We start from the raw sequence: 19618 nt of genomic DNA, 5'->3' as shown, positions 1-19618 counted from the left end.
GATTAAATGCATCTACTCACAAGTTGCTGTAAAGAAGCATAACATAGGGCATGCTGATGTTACACAGAGTTTGCAACAACAAATCAATGAGGTCTATCAGACCAAAGACTGCAGTGGCTGTGGGTTCCAGATGTGTGACCACTACAGCAGGCTGTTCCACTGCCCTTATGGCTCCCCTCTCTTGTGCTGCAGCTGAAAGCAGTAGTTACCCCTTGTAGCAAGGAGAAATATCATATTCTTTCCTGAACTTCCTAGGAAGCCTATCACATCTTTCCACATCTCCTAGGAAGCCTTTCATATAGCTTCTTCAACCAGCTTAAGATTTACAAAAAGAGTTTTAAGCTTTCATCCATTTGCTGCCCTGAATCCTATGAAGCTTCCAACTCATCCCCACGTACTTTAATGCCTAACACTTCAGAAACAGTATGATTCACTGAGCAAGGAAATCAGGAGACCCTGGATTCTAATAATAGTCTTGCTAAACCATGTACATTGTGCAGCCTTCCTGAGTAATAATGTATTTCCTGTGGATAGTTTTAAATACAGATTTCACCCACAGGAATTTCAATGCCCCTCTAAATTAGTGTGGTTATCTGCATTACTCATTAAGCAGTTTCCTTAACATTTCTGAAAAAAAAATTTAAAACTCAACACTTTCACTGTGCCGTAAACTTACAGAGTCGTTACTTGCGGTATCACAGGCAGAATTACAGGCATATTGAACATAAAATTGAAGCTATTTTTATTTCAGGGGCAGGGGTATGTCCACTTATTACAGGACACAAAAGGCATAGGAAAGGCATAGGAAAGGAATAATTTCTCCAAGAGGATTAGTGAGGTAATAATTGAAATTGTTTGGAGAGACTAACTTCAGCTAGTGAACCAGTCTTCTGGTCCAAAACCCCAATGAGCCTGCACTAGTGTAAAGAAACATCAAACTCTGTGCAGTTGCTAAGACTTTGCCATTAATTCCCAAACTCACTCATTCTGTAGTAAGCAAACAAGACAAATTCTTCCAAGTACAATCCACATTATGCTCACAATCTAAATGATATCCTAAAGAAATACATCTGTATTTCCGCTGACTGTAAGATGCTTGGTCCTCTTGAACTTTTTGAATAAGACTGTAGCGCTTCTCTTTCTTAAATGCAAGCCGCTGACTTAAAAATTAAGTATGCAACGCACTGTGATCCACTTCCCAAGGTAAGAACGTGACACTTCACTCCTGACAGTACTTTTCCCTACTATTGGAGGCATATGTTAAATATGAAGAAGATTGTGACAATGCTATGTTCCACCTTTGGAAGTTATGTTGGAAGCAATCATTAGGAATGCTGTGTTCCCACCTGTAATTAAACATTACACATGGATGAGAACCAAATAAACCTTAATGTTACGATGTTCTGTTTCTAATAAAGTAAAATGCATATCTTTATGTTGATCAAGATCTTTTCCCAAAGGTTAAATGGATATATTTAACAAGCATCACTTTCAACAAAAGATGCTGAGTTTTCTCTTCAGTACAATTTTGCCCTTATTTGGTAAAATTGAACAGAAAATGCAAATTATTTTGATTAGCACCAAAAGCAGTCAAACCATTTCCTACAGGACTTAGGACAGACTTGAGAATCAACCGAGAAGTCTAAGCTCAAGACAATGAACAGAAAACTGATAGACAGGAGATCGCACATGCTTGCTCCTTATAAGGAGGAGTTATGTTGCCAGTTTGAATATGGCGCAAGGACAAATAAAGGATAGCTTTGTATGCTTTCCTGCTTACAGCACATCTCTAAACACTTTAAACATGGATTATTTAATGGCCTAGGCAAGTCCAATCATTAAGAAGTTTTCTGTTCAGACCCAGGTGCTTTCCAAGTCTCATGTTTAGCTTTTCCTTGATCCCAAAAGAAGAGGTGAAAATAGAGCAGGGTTGAGAACAAATGACAGAAAAACTGTGTTTACCTGCCACTTCCATGATTATAACAAAACATTTGGCTATGCGACTCTTTATGCCTTGGCAGGCCTCATTCTCTGGCAGAATCAATTTGGACAGATTTCTTACTTGAGCACCGCAGGATGCTGTGGCATTCCTGGCCTGCACACAACTTTAGTCTGCACTTACATATGCACCCCACTCTGCATGCTTAGTATAGGATGATTGGCCCCTGGAAAATATGGTGCAAAAGGCAAAAAAGCCTGACATTGAAAACATTGAGATTTATTCCTTCACGCCTTTAGCAAATAAGGTGGTTCCTTTTAAAAACACTAATAACAGTCATGTCTTGAAGGAAAAGATCATTAGGAAGTCCAGAGAAAATGTCTTCCTTCTATGCACAGTGAGGATAGAGACAGATAAGCGAACTTTAAGTTGTTTAAAAGTGCAACACTCTCTTTCAGTCCAGTGTTCTTAAGCCCGCCACTAAAAGTGGGGTAACTGAAGTCCATTTTAATAGATCACTTTGGTCAGATGAGAGTGGAACAGCACTGACTGACCAGCCTTTATACACACAGAGGCACAGTGGAAAGAGAAATTATTCTTTCCCACATACAGGGTAGAAATATATACATTTCTTTCCATACAGCAGCTGACTTTAGTTGATATTTTAGTAAAAACAGAGTTTCCTGCATATGCAACCTTTTGCAAGGCAATCTTTCTGCCTTTTGCAAAATATTATTAGCCAAACATAGTCAACGGATATTGAAACAAGGGTGTACAATGGAAAAATTCAATTATTCTAACTTACCAAACTATATGTAGAATGTCCAAGTGAATGAAACTCACTGCACATCATTGTCTTTCAAGTGTAGATCAACTTACATCATCAGAGTAGTTAAAATATTACCAAAATCCCTATGTATAAGAACACTGTGACAAATAACCCAGCCATGAAGAAATTAATTACTTTTGAGGTGAAATATCAGACTAATCTAGAGACTGGATTTTAATCTTAACTCTTTCAGAGGTGTCCTATGGCTTTTGTTTTCTTCTTTTCTACATCTCGGTCAAGCTGCTTACTCTCTTGTATTTTTAGTGTGATCTCAACATTGATATCCACAGTTGCAGACCAGAGCCAATTCTCACAAATCTTAATCATCTATTTTTTAACCAATTAATGAGAATTAGCAAGGTTCAGTAGACAATGCACCGGCCACTTATTTGGAATTTACTGATTGCCAGCCATCTGCAGAGCACAGCTTGTAAACTAACGTACTTGGCAGCATCAGGAAAAGCCTATCTGCTTGAAGGTATGATGGGGTCAGAATCATGTATATATGTAAATGTATCCCAGCACTATTAGAAACATGTAGCCACACTACCAGGAGCTGCCCAGGAGAGTAGACTGTAAGGTAGTAAAAACCAATTTTGACAACTTGGATTCTTGTGGTGAGCTCATGAATCATCCCTCATTTCTCTTTCTTTAACCTAAATTTACTTTGTCTATAAAAAGAGTATCTTAGGAAGCATATTTCTAATGCCCACTGTAGGTAGCACTAGTGGCAAAACGAGATACAGTCCTAAGAGGGGTTGCTAAGAGGGTTAGTATAACACAGAATATTAGGAGGCCACCTAAATAGTGCTGCTGTGAAAAGAAAAAAATAAAAGCTGTGTCAGTCCAGGTGCTCCGGAAGAAATACATTTAGATTTACTAGGGAATATGAAAGAATGAAAATGAGATGGCTAAAGCTTTCTGCCATTTACACTATTTAGCACAGCACTCAGAGTCATGAGACTAGGAAAGACTGTGTACCTTTTTGTTTGCCAAAGAAGCTGCATCAGGCTAAGTGAAATACCAATGCTACTGTCTAGGGCACTGATGAGACAGCATTAGTGACAATTCTGATCAAGTGTGTTTATGAAAGCCACGTTAAAATGGGAAAACACCAAGAAAGGTTAACATGAGTATTATCTTGTGGCAGAAATAAAAACAAAACGGAACCAAACAAAAATCCAGTGAACAAAACATTAGCTTATTTCTCTGGACAGTAATCTGGTCATGATGCTATAAGAGCTATTTAGACTGATATATATTGGAGCAGACAGTGGATCTTATCAATAGCATAAACTGAGTGGCTCTGAGCTGGAGGTTAGTAAGTATCTAACTAGCAAGTGAACGAACTTCCACAGTAAACTTCCAAAAAGGGGGAGTGGCAGAAGGAGGACTACAGACTCGAGATGCAGCTAGATTAGTTAACTTAAAGGTATATTTGAGATTCTCTGTGGACTTAGTGGCTCTTGTGCTCCAGTGCTTCTACTATGAACTCACATTGACATATCTAATAATTCTGATGAATGACAGGAGCTGAATTGTCATGCAAACTCTTGTATCTAATAGCTTTATTTGGCCTTTTTACCATAATTTTATAATAACTTCTTAAATATCTGTAAGCAGCAGCCCACTGTAAGGGCTTGCTATTGCCCATCTCCATTGTGTTTGGACATGTCTGCTGTAAATATACCTTGTCTAGACATACCTACTGCCAGTGACAACAGGATATGAAAAACTAAGGAAAAATTGTTTTCACTTCTTTCCTTGGGAAAGGAGATAATTTACAAATTATGTCCCACTTCTTAATTTTTTCCTCCCCTCAACCACCTTTGAAATGATCTTTCCATACATAAAAACTGAGAAGGGGCCCCTCTTTGCCACTCCCCCAGCTCTAGCCATGAGCCACCTCTTCCCGGTGCAGGTGGACAACTGCTCCATGACTACACAGGTGGAGGCATCGTGCCAACTTCCCGTGCACCTCGGCGGGCCCTCGGTACAGCTCACCACCCAGCCTGACAGCCAGGCGGTCCCAGGAGAGCTGCGCCCGGCGCTCGGGGGCAGTATCTGAAAATCACCACTCCATGTGCCCGAGTGTGACTCGAAACCCACCCGCTGCCCCGCGACGGGCCCTCCCTGCTGGGGACACGACCCCTCGCACACGCCCCGGGCCCCCTACACGGGCAGAGGGTGTCCCTCACTCTCTGCCCGCAGCAGCAGAGGCGGCCCGGCGGCCCGGGCGGAGGGGCTCCTGCCCCGTCCCCGCTCTCGGTACACCGTGCCCGCCGCACCCCTCGCTGCGCTCCGGCCCGGCGACCGACCTGCATGGGCGCTTCGTGCCTCATCGCCAGGCGCGGCCCCGCCGCCCGCCCGCTGCCGCTCGCTGCCGCACGCTAACAGCCGCCGCCGCCCGCCCGGCTCTGGCGGCAAACCCGCGTCGAGATCAGCACCGGAGCTGTCCCCGCTCCGCCCCCGGCCGGCCCCGCCCTCTCTCCCGTGACCTCCCGGGAGCCGTAGTCCTGTTGCCCGAGTCCCCCGCCCTCACCTCTGGGAGAGGGGACTACAGCTCCCGGGGTGCTCGGCGTCAGGCCGCGAGCGGGCGGGGCCGAGCGGGCAGCGCGGAGGGCGAGCAGCTCCGCGACCCCGGCTCGAGGCCGCAGAGGGCGGCGGGGCCGAAGAGTGGGAGCCCTGGTGGGGCGGGAGCGCGGCGGGCTATGCCCGTGCTGAGGCGGAAAGCGGAGACCGAGCGGGCCGAGCAGGCACCGCCGGCTCGGCGGAGGCGCTGTCCTCCCGGCCCGACCGCCCACAGCCAGGAGCAGCGCCGGCCGGCGGAGCAGCTCGGGAGGCTGCGGAAGCCGCTCGATGGAGTGGAGCGGGATCACCCGGGCCCGGGCGCGGAGCTGCACAGCGCCCTCTGTGGGCAGGGGGAGGGCGCGCCCGCAGGCTCCGGGGCCCGGGGCCGCTCCCGCCCCGTTATCCCGCCCCGTTATCCCGCTCTGTTATCCCGCTCCTGCCCCGTTTTCCCGCTCCCTCCCCGTTATCCCGCACCCGCATTCGGGCTGATCCCGTTCTCACGTGGCCCACCTCCAGCGCTGGGGCTGGGGGACCGAGCACCCTTCAGCTGAGGACTGCTGGTCAGTGACCTTGCTGTGCACAGTGACTGTCCCTGGGCTGTCTCCTCATCGCATACCGCTGTCCTGCTTTCTCTTGTCTCGCTTGGCCTTTGTCCAATGGCTGGCAAACAGGGTCGGGCAGCTCCGTGTCGTGCTGCTGGGCCATGGACATGTGGACATCGCTTCTGGATGGTGGCAGCCGCTTTTGATGTCATTATGAGGTGGTGCTTAACCATCCAAGATGATGTTTTAAATATCTGTATCAGCACTTTTGCTTAACCCCATCCTCTTAAGGCAGAGTCCATTTACCTTAGGTTCAAATGGACAGGTCCATACAGGGTAGAAAAATGTATAAATGGTGTTGGAGTCAGATTTCAGATTTGGCAAGTTCTGCTCTAATGAAAGGGTCAAGATGAGCCAGGGGTGACCCTGGAGATGTCTGCCCAAGGTTTGAGAGCTAGACACATTCCAGGCAGAGGAAAGGGCAGGAGAAGGCAGCAGTAGTGGCTGAGGCAGCATGGGAAGAGCAGTTTGCCTTGTGGGTTATCCACTTTACACATGTGGTATACCCATTGCATGAAGTGAAGCACCCATAGGAGCTGTGCTAACAAAAAAATTGTGTCATAGAGACATGAATATGGATTAAAGTGTGTACCAGGAGAAATTTCATCCTAGCTTCGCAAGTTTTTGATTTTATTTGCAGCTGTTTATACTTACCCCACTATGATACAAAGATAGGATGTATTTTTCAAAGATGTGCATTTTTTGGAGTTCACTCTTCTTTCCTGCACGAAACACAGAATGTTGCTGTTTCTGCCATTGTAGATATCTTGAATTTGCTCAATATTTTAGACCCACCTGCACAGGTGTTAAGAATCACTTTTGTGTTTTCTTAATGCATGCAATTTAGTCTTACTATTGATTTTAAGTGAATACCTACCAAAATCATGAGTAACAGCCCATTTCCCTCTAAAAACAGGGCACGTTATATGTGTTATCAACTGCAGTTAGGGAAAAACAGAGAGCTTTTTTCTCCTATGAAAGCTTTGTTTCATGGAGTTTTGGTTTTAGAAAGTATTATAAATTTACCACATAGTCCTGAACATATATTAAAATATAGTTTTCCATAAAACACTCCTCATTCTGAAATGTCACTTTAAATCCTAGCTGAATAGTTGTTTGAAAAGTAGATTCAAGTGTTCTGAGAAGTTTTTGATTATGGAATTGAGAAAATAGATACTATGGATTTACTATTATATTAAACTTTAAAGTTTACAGATACATTAGAAATTTAAGACTTAAATGGTGCCAGGTTCCCAAATTTGTCTCAAGACAAAGATCCTCCACAGCTTTCAATTATATGTTCATTTATCTTAGCACTGAACTCTTGAAGAAATCTCTTACCTAAAATCTCCATACAGGCAACTATTAATAGAACATGAAGCTGTGTTGTGTCTACATTATCATATGTCCTTTTATGAAGCATAGGGTTTATTTTCTTCTAGTGCAAATGTTAAAGTAAACAGACATATGCATAGACAATACTTTTCTTTTTTTTCTTTAATTTTCAAATGCATAAAAATGCACAAATAACACTGATTTTGTAGAATCACAGAGTGGTTTGTGTTGGAAGGGATCATCTGGTTCTAACTTCTCAGTGCTGAGCAGGGACTCCACTCACTAGACCAGGTTGCTCAGAGCTCCATCCAGTCTGGCCCTGTCAATTTGCATTGTGTCTTTGTTGAAGACATGATGCTGGGGTAGTTTTTTATTTCTCAATTTTTGTCTTTTTTTTGTCTGGAAGAAACTTCATCTTTTTCTTTCTGTCTTCTTCAGAGGCTTTTGAAGACAGTATTGGGGAGGAATGAACCAGAATGAAATAGTATAGTGCTATACACTAGCAAGCTTCTGTACCTCAAGCATGGTAGTCCAGTGGCCTGCTGTGATGATTCTCCTGAATACTCTTGTCCACAGAGCACTGGGTTCATGGGTAAACAGTTTCTGTTGATTAGTAATCACTGGGCCACAATATATTAATATTTTTGAAGCACAGTGTATTTGAAGCTCTCTTTTAAACCTAATTTCTATGAATTACGTATTTTCACTAGGTGTTAATCTATAGGGGATCCAGTTTAATAAAATGCCTCATTCTTTTAACCAGGTGTAGTAGAAGCGCCAGAGGAATAGTCATGAATATCAATTCTGATTTTCAGGTGTATTGATTGTACCACCTCCTTTCCATTTGTTTTTCCTACAATCACAGAAATTTTTTTTTCCCCCATACCAAATGGGATTCACAGAACAAGCTGGGTATTATTTGCTGACTGAAACTAAAGTAAGAGAAGTATTAGTTTTCCGTAGGCTATGGCAAAAAGTAATTCAAACAACATAAGTCATCACAGAATAAACATGCTGCATGTAAGATAATGATAGCTAGGTGTGAATATATTTGTATACAGCATGTAAGAGTTATGTAGATGTAGAACTGTGGGATTTTGGGACACTTTTTAATCTTTGTAACACAGTTTGTGTTGTGCCCAAAACATTATTCTACAGCACATAGAAGATAACAGTGACTTTCAGAGCTGCATATGAAATGTAAAAAAAACATGTAATAATAAAGGCACCAGGAGGCAGCTGGTTTGTAACCAAATGAGTTGTTCTGAATGCATAAACTCTGGAATTATGGAGAATATTAACAAAGCTGTTTCTCAGTTTTGCACTAGAGGTCTACATAAGTAAAGATAACGCAGATGTGTTATCTTATGTGGTATAAGTTACATGGTATAGCTTACATGTCAATGTGACTTAAGTTCAGTGCATGTATTGGAAGCAAATATTCTCTGTGTTTTCAAAACTTTCAAAGTATAGGCCATGCTGTAATATTAGCGAGTAAGAGAGATTCAGAAGTAGAAGAAATCTGAGTTAATATGGAGAATAATAAGGCAAAGACAGTTAACTAAGGATCATATTTCCTTTCTTGTAATTCTTAGATCAACATACAAATACTTTAGATTTTTGATTTAAGAAAATAGAGGTTCTTACTAGGTACATAAATCTAACTATTATGAAAGATCAGTGCCACCGGACAATGTTTTCTGTCATGTTCTCTTCCGTAAGGTCAAATAGCTTTCTTTTTTTCTGCTGACCTTTTAGAAAACAGTATTTCTTTTGCTCCAGCATGCCATTTGTCTTATCCTGAGATTGGACTTTGGATGCAGAGAACAGAAAAAAAAGAGAGTCACGAGGATTTCACAAAGCAATAAAGGTCGTTCACTCTCGCTCAGTCTGTCATGTTTTCAAATCTGGCTTATGATTGCAAAATGTAAATGTTGAGGTGTGCCTTCTTCAGATATTTCTTCAAAAATAAAAAAAAAAGTATGAGATCTTTTGACTAGGTAAACAGGAAATGTAGAGAGCAAGAAAATGGTGATTAGAGACCTCAGGAATATTTATTTTCAGTTTTAAACATTATTTCATCATGAAGCCAAGCACAAACTAACAAAATACAGTTCTGAAATTAAGCTAGAAATTGATAATGTATTTGGCCCTGAGACAAGACCTGTCTCAAGCACAGATCTCCAATACACATCCATTGAAAAAAAATCTGTGGGGAGTACTTGTCAGGCTAGAAGACAGATAAAGTACATAGAATCTTGTCATGAGGTAAACCATGTTGTATTTGCAACAGATGAAGATTCTTCACTGCTATATAGATACTTGGCTTTGTGACTTTGGCAGATTCTGCAAATCCTTAAAATCCCAACAGACCAGACTCACACGTCAGGCCGCATGACAGCACACTGCTGATGCATGAACTGGAGATGCCACAGTAGGGAATGAGAAAGCAGTTGGTAAAAGAGCAAGTCTGATGCTCATCACTTGAGACTTGACAGGCCTGCATTACAATGAAAGACATGCAAACAGCTCTGTCAGGGATTTTTTTATTTTTCTTCTTCTGATTCTCAGAACAGAAATGTTGGTCTATTCACTATTAAACTTTGCTACCACTAGACCTGTAATATAGAACTGAAATGCAGCTTTTCATCTTGTGGATAAAGGACCAGCATAAATCACCACAGTTTTGCTGTTGATGGAAAAGAGCATTGGGTTAATCTGTGTTTGCACTGTTGTCATAGCTACTGGGTCAGAGCACCACATACACCATCACGCTTCATGCAGCCTCACAGTCTACATGCAATGGCTTCATTGCTGTGTAGAAAAGGGAGAACTCGTGATTTTCACTTTCTATTGCACAGCACCATGGTCTTGTCTGCAGTAAGGTCACTCAGGTCTGTGGAGATCCAACAGGCATTTCACACTCCTCCCTTTGAAGGCATCTCTCTATGCTCTGGGTCCCTGGGCTGAAGAACAGAGACATCTAACTCTTGACTCACCACCACCTAATGTGATCACTAACACCACTATGCATCTGCCTGTTCAGTGACCCGTCCAGGCAAAGGAGAAAATGCCACCTGTAGCTGAATGTGGCAGTAAAATGTCTTCTGGCACAGATTTTGTTACCAACTCTAACTTCAAAAATCTTAAAAATATCTGCTTAGCTCTTTCACAAAAAAGGGACTTAACCCTTGGAGTCTGCAAACCATTCAAGAGGAGTTCAAAGTGATGCATTCATCATGATGGGCAGATTGTGGTTAAAGATTATAGAAATTATGGAACTAAGGTCCATGCTTGGAGTTGTGCATATACCTGTAGAGATATTTTCCAGCAGCACATGCATAGTCAAATTTAAAAAATGCACTTAAATTACATGCCAAATGTATTGCTCATGTAATGCTTTTGCAACAGGACTTCTATTCATGGTGAAATATCATCAACATAAACTTTCTGTATGTCAGAAGAATGGTTCTTGTGCATGCATTTCTATACGATTATTCACAAGATTTGGCCCAGACAAGAGGAAGCTCTGATAGCAGAAAAGAACATACATCAATTTATACAAAGCAGAGCAATTTTTAAATATGGCTAAGTTTTGTCAGGTCTGTGGTGATGCCACATCACCAATCTGAATGGTCTCTAGATGACATTGATGGCTCAGTGCTGACGACAGCTCAGATCAATCAGATGACCTAGAGAGAGGTGTTCTGGGACTGCTGCTCTGGTAGGAATTTTCACAGTTTGTCCTGTCAAATAACTTCTGCACTGCCAAAAGGATCGTTAAAACAGAATAGTAGCAAATGCTCTGTAATGAATTAATATGTTTAAGGATTTGCAGAATGGTCAAGGGAATTAGCAGCCATAAACAGTGGAGTTTCAGCTCTCAAACCAAGCAGTCCGATTTTTTTTCTACTCTTCATGAGAGGTTGATTGGTTAAAGAAAGAATCTGACCAGTTTTATCAGATATACACATAGTCAGTGAGATGTATGGAAGCTGTGTTCATTCATTTTGCATCTGACTTGTCTGTCTTCCCTCAGTATGATGTTAGCATAAACCTCCCAGTAATTAATGGAAAATACAGAAATAGCTACAGTTCATTAATTCTTCTACACTTCCCTAGATTTTATTTTGAAAGTTTCTGCTATAGTAACTATAGATTTCAGTAAAAAAAAAAAAAGGTGAAAAGGAGAAAGAGTTTAAAAAAACATATATAGTCAGCTTGTATATTTTTCAGACAGAAATATAAAAATTAATGAGGAAGAAATATATTCACATCTAGCTGTAATATAATTTAACTTTTCTTGCTTTTTCTCCTCTGATAGGCATTTCAAGACAGAAACACAGTTGCTGCTAATGATATCATGGTGATTTTATCAAGTACTTCCCATGAATACTCTGCAGCTGTGTTAGAAGAGGCTGTTGTGGCAGAAAACAACCTAATAGATATTTTTGGGTCCCTTAGCTATGCATGACTCAGGAAGAAAAAGAATTATTGCTTGATTTTCTATTCTGAATAGGTACTTGAAAACACCAATCATCCGACCTACTCAGACATCAGTCCTATTTTATCAGGGATATTAAGAATAAGCCTCTGGAGGTCAAATGTGAGGATGTAATTTTGTGAGATGCTGATCCCCTGTAGATCTCATTAGCTTTCAGTTAGAGGCATCCACCCTCTCTCAGATGTGAAAACTTAGGCTGAAAATCAAAACCAAGGAAGGAGCTCCAACTCAGCCTTTAATGTCAGATCAACTTCATGATTATTCTTGAGTCTTTAAAAGCAGGTAGTAATTTGTTCACTGAAGAAGAGATGTTGAGTGGTTGGCAGATTCCATACATAATTAATGACATATTGTCTATCTACATTTTACTCCTTATTTCCAAGTTAAATGCTTCCACAGTTCCCAGTCATCCTTGTTATACATGCAGTACATTTTCATGCTAGGGAGCTGGCAGTAGCCTCCAGCATTAGGTCACAATTATTTCCATTAAAGGGGGACATTTTCATTGTTTCAGAGAAATCATCACATCCCATCTCAAACATCTGCAACTGCCTCTGAATCTATTTGGTACATTCATATTTTGGATGTCTGTTTCCTTCTCTTGCTTTTACTTATGGCAAAATTTTACACACGTCACCAAAATGAAAAAGACCTGAGTACAACCATAAGTGAAAGTTCAGCCATGGTATTTTGGTTTAGCTCACTGTGCCTGGCACTCCTATGGGCAAGTTCCTTTGGTATGCAGGGCTGACAGTGCAGAGGAATTAATCAGGAGGGGAATTAATCAGTCTGTTTGCATAGTCTGTCCCAAGTGCTCTGGAACTTGCAAATTGTGCAGAAAATGAGAGCATAAATGCAGGTAGATAAAGACAGGATGTGCTGGATTGATGTTTGCAAATGAACCCAGTTATGTCATCATGACTTCTGCATAAGGAGCTGAGCAAAATTCTGGCAGCTGGCCATAGAGTGTGCAGTTGGATGTTCACTGCAGAAACCATTGTGTCATTTAAAGACATTTCACAGGCCGGTTTCCAGCCAGAGTCGATGCTGGGTCACAAGTGATTTCATTCGCTGTTCCTCTGCAGTAGCATTTTCTAGCAAGGAGGAATAACAGACAATCCTCAGGGAAGGATCCCTTACCCTGCCACAATGCAGAGAAACTCTCACTGCTGTCAGCTTCCATGTTTCTCATTTTTAACCTGCCTAATTAACCTGCCTAATCTGCATACATTCTCACAAGTGCAATCAAAACGCCAAGCTGCTTGTTATGGAAATGTAAGCGTGGTCACAAATTTGCCTGAAAATAGATGTGGATTCTGCCTTTCCCACTGAGTCATTGGCTTAAGAAAGTCCTTTGGTCCCTGTTTCTTTTCTCTAAAATAATATTGTTATGTCTTTATAGTTGCTGCTCTGATAGGAATGTTAGGAACAGAAAAAAACCCCTAAAAGTTGGAATAAAAAAATATGACAGAAATAATTAGATTGTATTATTTGATTGTGCATATTAGGATCCAACAAAAGTGAGATACTTATGAGTAAGAACAGAAAAAATAAGTGGACAATTAGTCCTAAAGAAGCATATGTCTATATATGATGAAGAAAATAAATTAAATATTTAGATGGAACTCTATTCTCTGAGAAGCTTCTGCTCATGTTTTTGGTAACCATAACAAAATGCAGAGAATTGACAATTAGTGCTGTGCTGGCAATATAAATGTTAATCTTGCTTTGAATTCTCTAGCATTCACTGATATAGCTTTTCAGACAGTATTTTGCCTGTTCAAATAACTACAAGTAAAAATATTACTTCAAAAATATTCAATATTCTAGAGAATATTCTAATTTTAATAGTTATTAAAGTTTAGCTACTTTCTCTGCACACCAGAAGGAAAACAAAAGTCTCTATGGTATCCACAGCTCAAAAATTAGCACTGAGCTCTTCTGGTTAGCTTCTAGCAGGCACTGATGCTTTGTGTTTACAATTTCTTCTAACTTAAGAACCACTCTTTATGTTCTTGGTTTAGGTACACTCAGAAAGAAGGATTTCGTTTAGGCAGTACCTGCTTCCTCAGGTTTTAGTACAGTATATTCTCATCTGGTTAGAAACAAAAAACAAGGTCATATGGCTCAAGTTTCAAGAATATGAAATGCAGGTTTGTGCATAATAATCTAATTTGCCACTGGGATTGCCTTCATAATTACTCATCCATAAATCTTCTAAAGCAAAAAACATAAGGAATGTGGTAAAGTCAATTTTTTTGTATTCATCAAGTGTATCAGCTCATTCCAGACCTGTGACAACTACTTAAATATATAACAAGTTCAGTCAAGCAAAAATAGTGAGAAACACTCTGATTATGGACATGCAGCCAAAGAATTATATCAAGAGCTCTAATATTCAAATATGTATTTTTAGAGGGATCAGAGTGCAGTGTCAGACATCACTAAAGAGGAAGGAAAAATGCATTTATGGGACAAACACATGCTTTCATGCATTGGTCTTTTGGCACCATTCCTCTGAGTTATAATGGCTTGCAAGAAGACAGTGCAAAGGGTTCCTCTGAGCAGAGATGGAGAAAGAAGTCATCTGTTAGACTCAGATGGTCTTTATTTTTTACCTAAAGAAATATGACAAAAAACCCCATATATTTTATATTTTATTTTAAAGGTTTAGTACCAACAAGTTTGGAGTGTAACAAAGGAGAAAACTTTTTTCCATGTATTTTAAAGTCTTTTTATTTCATTTCTACTGGAAATAATGAGAAGGCTGAACCTATTATTCTGCCTGAGACCTACATCCATGTAAATTCTGTCATGGTGTCCTGGTTTAGGGTAAATCTGAGAGAAAACCTCCAAAGGGGTCCCTCTAGAAAGCAGATTCAAGTGATCCCTCCTCCAGACGGTTCAGGAAATAATTTTCCTGAAGAAAAATTTTGGACGAAAGAGGGAACAAACTGAACAAACTGTTTGTTTAACAGGCAAAGCATTCACCAGCACAAAAAAAAAAAAAAAAAAAAAAAAAACCACAACCAAAAAAACCCTAGTATTAAACAATAAAAGCTCTCTCTTGCCAATCCAAAGAGATGACCTCAGAAAGTCCCCTTGGTGGGCTGTAGCTCTGTCCCTCTGGCACTGGAAATACCGCGGACCTGGCCCAGCCCGGTGGGCCCGATGTGCGAGCTGCCAGTGCTCTTCTGGGTGTTCAGAGCAGGTTTAAATAGGTCCAAGAAAAAGAAAAACCACAGTCTGGGGAACTTCTCTGCCTCAGCTAGATAAAAACTTACTCAATCAAAGAAAAGCTCTGTCCTGCCGTCTGTCTGTGCTGCAGAGAGTGCATCTGTGAGGAGGATGCAGGGAGCAAGGGCAGTCCCTGAGAACAAACTCTGTGCTGTTTCTCCCCCCTCAGCTCTCAGAACCAGCCTTAAAGGTGCAAAACTTATTTCTGGGCTAAAGAGAGGAATGGGGATACAAGCATCATAAAGTCACCCCAGGACACAGCGGTACTTAATGACTTTTGCAGCATGTGCTTCTCAAATGGGAATAGTACCACTGCATAACAGTAGGTTTTGCCCAGGGAACAAACATAATGCTGCTTTCTAAAAGCAATACAACAGGAAGTGAAGATTAGAGCCAATAGGAACTCCTTTTATACAGAAGAAAAGCAGGTGTATCAGTCAATGCACTGCATGCATGTAGCAGCTCTTCAGTCAGCCATTCCAAAAAGCATTCAAGAAGCTGGCTTTTCTTGCTTTAGAGTGAAGATTTATCACAGAGATGGCATCTGCTCCTATTCTACAGTTCAAAGTTGCTATATAGTCTATTTGATTTGCAGCAACAATATTTACCAAAACGGGGGGGCGGTCATAGGGGGGAAGAATTGCAAGAAACCTCTCTGACCTGCCTCCATAGCTCAGGAAAGAACAGTGGTGCAGTGCCCACACTCTGAATAACAATGAGACTGAGAAGAACAAGTTTCAGCATCATTAGCAACTGAGGCACTGGAAATTCATGTGAAAGTGGACAATCAGGGAAACTGATTTTCTGCAATGACTTCAGGCAGAAGTTGATTTTGTTTGCCTTTGTCTGTGCAGATGAGGGGTGGGGGAATAATAACGAAAAAAGGAAAGAAACTTTCCTTCCCAGAGACTGGTAAGCACTTTACACATATTTCCAGGAGAAAGAAGAGCTCTCACAAACTTTTCATGATCGCAGACTTATTCCTTAGAAGAATCTTTAATGCTTTCTGGAACAAAACAATACCAGTTGAAGCTGACAACAAACATAGTTTCTAAGTGCCACACATCATAAGTAAAGCCTACTCAGATTCAAATCAAAGTACTTACACTAGTGCCTCATGCTATGCACTTTTCCATAAGAGAGCAAATCTAGTTACCCAGAGCAAAGAAAAATGCTTTTCTTTGCTCCTGCAAAGCTACTTCAGACTACTTCACCTACCTCAAGTAGTCCACTTTCCCAAAGTCCCTGGCTCTGCGCTCCACGGTTTTAACATGCAGTCTACACCAATATTTCAGGCCCTAGGCAGTGTAAGCAATCTTGTTTAGTATGTTTATCAATAAAAGACACTTAGTATTGGAGCACAGGAAGAATGCTTAGTATTGGCAAAGGAAGAATGAGTGACTACTTCCCCTGAGCAGCTTTGGCCTAAATGGTGAACTCCAGCCATGACCTCTAGGCTTTCCTCATTAATCTTCCAGGTCATCTCTCTGATAATCACCTTCAGTGAGTGATTTTTTCTAAAATTTTTGCTAAAACAAAGACAATATTATTATTAATTATGCATAATTTTAACTGAATTCACCTAAAGACAGGACAACTGACAACAGTACACAAATAAAGTCTATGTTTCCTTTGTCCTATAATTACTTTGACTAAGGTTATAATTATAGGTGACTAAGAAACAGGGGTGCTCATTTGGGATCAAGAGCCAAGCCATTACACTATGATAAACACGTGAGTGGTATCAGTATATTTTTGTCACATAAAACCTAGTTGTTTTGATGAAAGAGAGACTGGCCTTATTTAAGCCTTGTGGAGTGACTGCAGGAAAATTTAGTTTCTTTAGGATACTTTAAAACGGAATCTTTATCCTCCACATTCCCTTCCTGCCCAGAGCTTGGGTAAATGGTGATGCCACATCTGAGCTGGCTAATATCATGATACAACTCTTTCAGATTGCTCTCAGACTCTTCTTACTCCTTTTCCTCTACCATCTCTTTCTGCATTTGCTAACAGAAAACATTTCTGTATACTTTCAAATGGATGCTGGAAAAGCTGGGAAGTCCCTTCTCAATGACTTTCTCTGAGGAAACAATGTCAACAGCATAGATCTCATGTATAAAAAAAAATTGAATTAAACAGTGCTGGATCATGTGTGCTGCTTCTTTAAACGGTCTCACCCAGCAGGAAATGAAAACAGAGCTTAATATTAGTATTCTTGAACACAATTAAATATTTTTCTTTATAATCATCACCTTAATTCTCAGCAAATTAGCAAGCGAGGCCATTAATATATCCACCTATCATTCACTCCATGCAATCAGAATTGACTTCTCATATGTAATTATGTCCAGCAAATACATTTATCTGTTGTGTGCCTTGAATGGCTGCAACTCAACCTCTAATGCTGTATCTCCATTAGCAGACTCTGTCATAGCTGCCAGAGGGAAATTAGTTGCAGCAGTGAAAAGAAAAGATCAAGCAGGTAAGTAAAGTCTTGGCTTGTGCTAACAAATATAATTTGGCACTAGAAAATGTTCCCTGCTGCAGATTTTTCCTCCAGAAACTGAGATAGCTGGAGGAAAAAATCCATGAGTATTTTAATCTCATTATCCTTCAATGATGACTTTCTCCATTTTCTTCTTTCTAGGATCCTGAACTTGGTGCTCAAATGTTGTATAACATTTTCAGACTCCAGTTTGGCAATTTGCTTTGTTTACAGTTTTTCACACAAGGAATCTGGCCGGTATAAGCCGAGTGAATGCTTAGTTTATATAGGCCGCACTATATTGTCTTGGCTACCTAGTGGTGGGCCAGTAGAAGAGGTTGCCCAGAGCGCTGGTGGATGTCTCCTAGAATCACAGAATCACAGAATATGCTGAGTTGGAAGGGACCCACAAGGATCATCGATTCCAAGTCCCAGCCCTGCACAGGCCGCAAGAGAGTCACACCATGTGCCTGAGACCATTGTCCAAGTGCTTCTTGAACTCTTGTCAGGCTGCTGCTGTGACCACTGTCCTGGGAGCCAGGGCCTGTTCCAGTGTCAGCTACCCTCTGGGTGCAGAACCTTTTCCTGACACCCTACCTAAACCTCCCGTGACACAACTTCAGGCCATTCCCTCAGGTCCTGGCCCTGGTCACTGGTCACCACAGAGAAAAGATCAGTATCTGCCTCTCCCCTGTGTATTCTCTAATAGTTTAATGTCTTTCTCATGTTGTGGTGTCCAAAACTCCCCCAACACTCCAGGTGAGGCCATCCCAATGCAAAGCAGAACAGGACACTGTGAGAGACAGTATTGAAATCTTTACTGAAACACAGAAAGATCACATCAAGTGGCTTCCCTTTATCAACTAGGTGGACTACCTTGTCAGAGAAGGAATTAAGATTTTATGAGCTTTATCCAGGATGACTTTTTCCATTATTTTACAGGGCACTGAACTGAGATTGACATAACTGTAGTTTCCAGGGTCCTTTTTCTTGCCCTTCTTGAAAACTGGGACAAGCTTGAGTTGCACACTTCCAGTCAGCTGGGACCTCTCTGGATTCCCAAAACCATGCAAAAATCATCAAGAGAGTTTTAGCAGTGACATCACCCAGGTCTTCAAGAATTAATGGATTAATCCCATCAGACCCCACAAATTTGTAAGGATGCAGCCAGAGCAGCAGATCTTGCATAATTTCATGGTCAGCCGATCATTCTCACAGTCATGGTCCTCCAGCTCAGGGCACTGAGACCCTGTTGCTCCTTCATCCATGTTGAAGAAAGAGGCAAAGAATGTGTCGTCAAACACCTCTGTCTCATCCATGCTCCTGTTTTTTGAGGTGACCATCCTCTTCCTCTAATGATTTTTACATTGCCTTTTGCCCTTCAACTCCAGGTGAGCTTTGGCTCATGAATTTTCTCTCTACAGTGGTGAGCAACATCTCTGTATTATTTCCATGTCACCAGACCTTGCTTCCACTGGGCAGAAGCCTTCCTTTATTACCTTATTTCCATGAGAACATTCCTGTTCGGCCAAAGCGGCCTTCTGCCTCACCCTCTTGACTTCTGACATTTGGGAATTTCCTGCTTCTATGTAACAAGGAGGTGATGTTTAAAAAATGGTCAGTGCTGACACAGCCCCCCACCTGCAGAAACTTCTTCCCAGGAGGACTTTACTTATTAATTCCCTGAGCAACTTAAAGTCTGTTTTCCTTATGTCTAGAGTAAGTTTTGCTGGCACTTTTCCTCATGTCAACAGAGATTTTAATCTCTTTGTGGTTGCTGTGGACAAGATGGCCCCTATCTCCACTTGGTTCACAAATCCAGCCTGTTGACAAGCAGCAGATCAAGGACAGTGTCTGAGTCAACTCTTTTAGGACTAGTTCAATAAATAAAGTTATCATCCAGTTTTTTTTTTTAACCTTTTGGCTCAAGTGGTACCAGCTGTGTAACAGTCCTAGTTGATTTCTAGCAAGTTGAATTCACCCAAATTGATCCAAAGGGACAAGGGCCTTTAACATGGAAGCATCTCTTATTTCCTCATACAATAATTCATCAGTGCTATTGTCCTGGCCAGGAGGTCTATAGTAGATTCCCCCAATGACATTCAGATTACTT

At 41.2% G+C, this 19618-nt stretch overlaps 1 protein-coding gene across 3 annotated transcripts in view; it reads right to left on the bottom strand.

Moving 5' to 3' along the window:
- RAB3C (RAB3C, member RAS oncogene family) overlaps positions 1–5989 on the bottom strand; it is a 119747-nt gene extending 113758 nt beyond the window's left edge. Inside the window, exon 1 of one of the 3 annotated variants that reach the window (XM_064735414.1) lies at positions 5850–5989. Coding sequence is in view for 1 of the 3 variants with exons in the window: in XM_064735412.1 (XP_064591482.1) it covers positions 5087–5110 (24 nt within the window). In the remaining 2 variants the exon portion in view is untranslated. Of the gene's footprint in view, positions 1–5086; positions 5236–5310; positions 5583–5849 lie in introns of those variants that run through there. The other 2 variants (XM_064735413.1, XM_064735412.1) reach the window with 2 other exon arrangements.
- Positions 5990–19618: the final 13629 nt, after the last annotated feature.

The sequence above is a fragment of the Zonotrichia leucophrys genome, chromosome Z (assembly GCF_028769735.1).
Source record: "Zonotrichia leucophrys gambelii isolate GWCS_2022_RI chromosome Z, RI_Zleu_2.0, whole genome shotgun sequence".
NCBI lineage: Eukaryota > Metazoa > Chordata > Aves > Passeriformes > Passerellidae > Zonotrichia > Zonotrichia leucophrys.
Note: the sequence above shows the minus strand (reverse complement) of the source record. Positions and strands in the feature narration are given on the sequence as shown.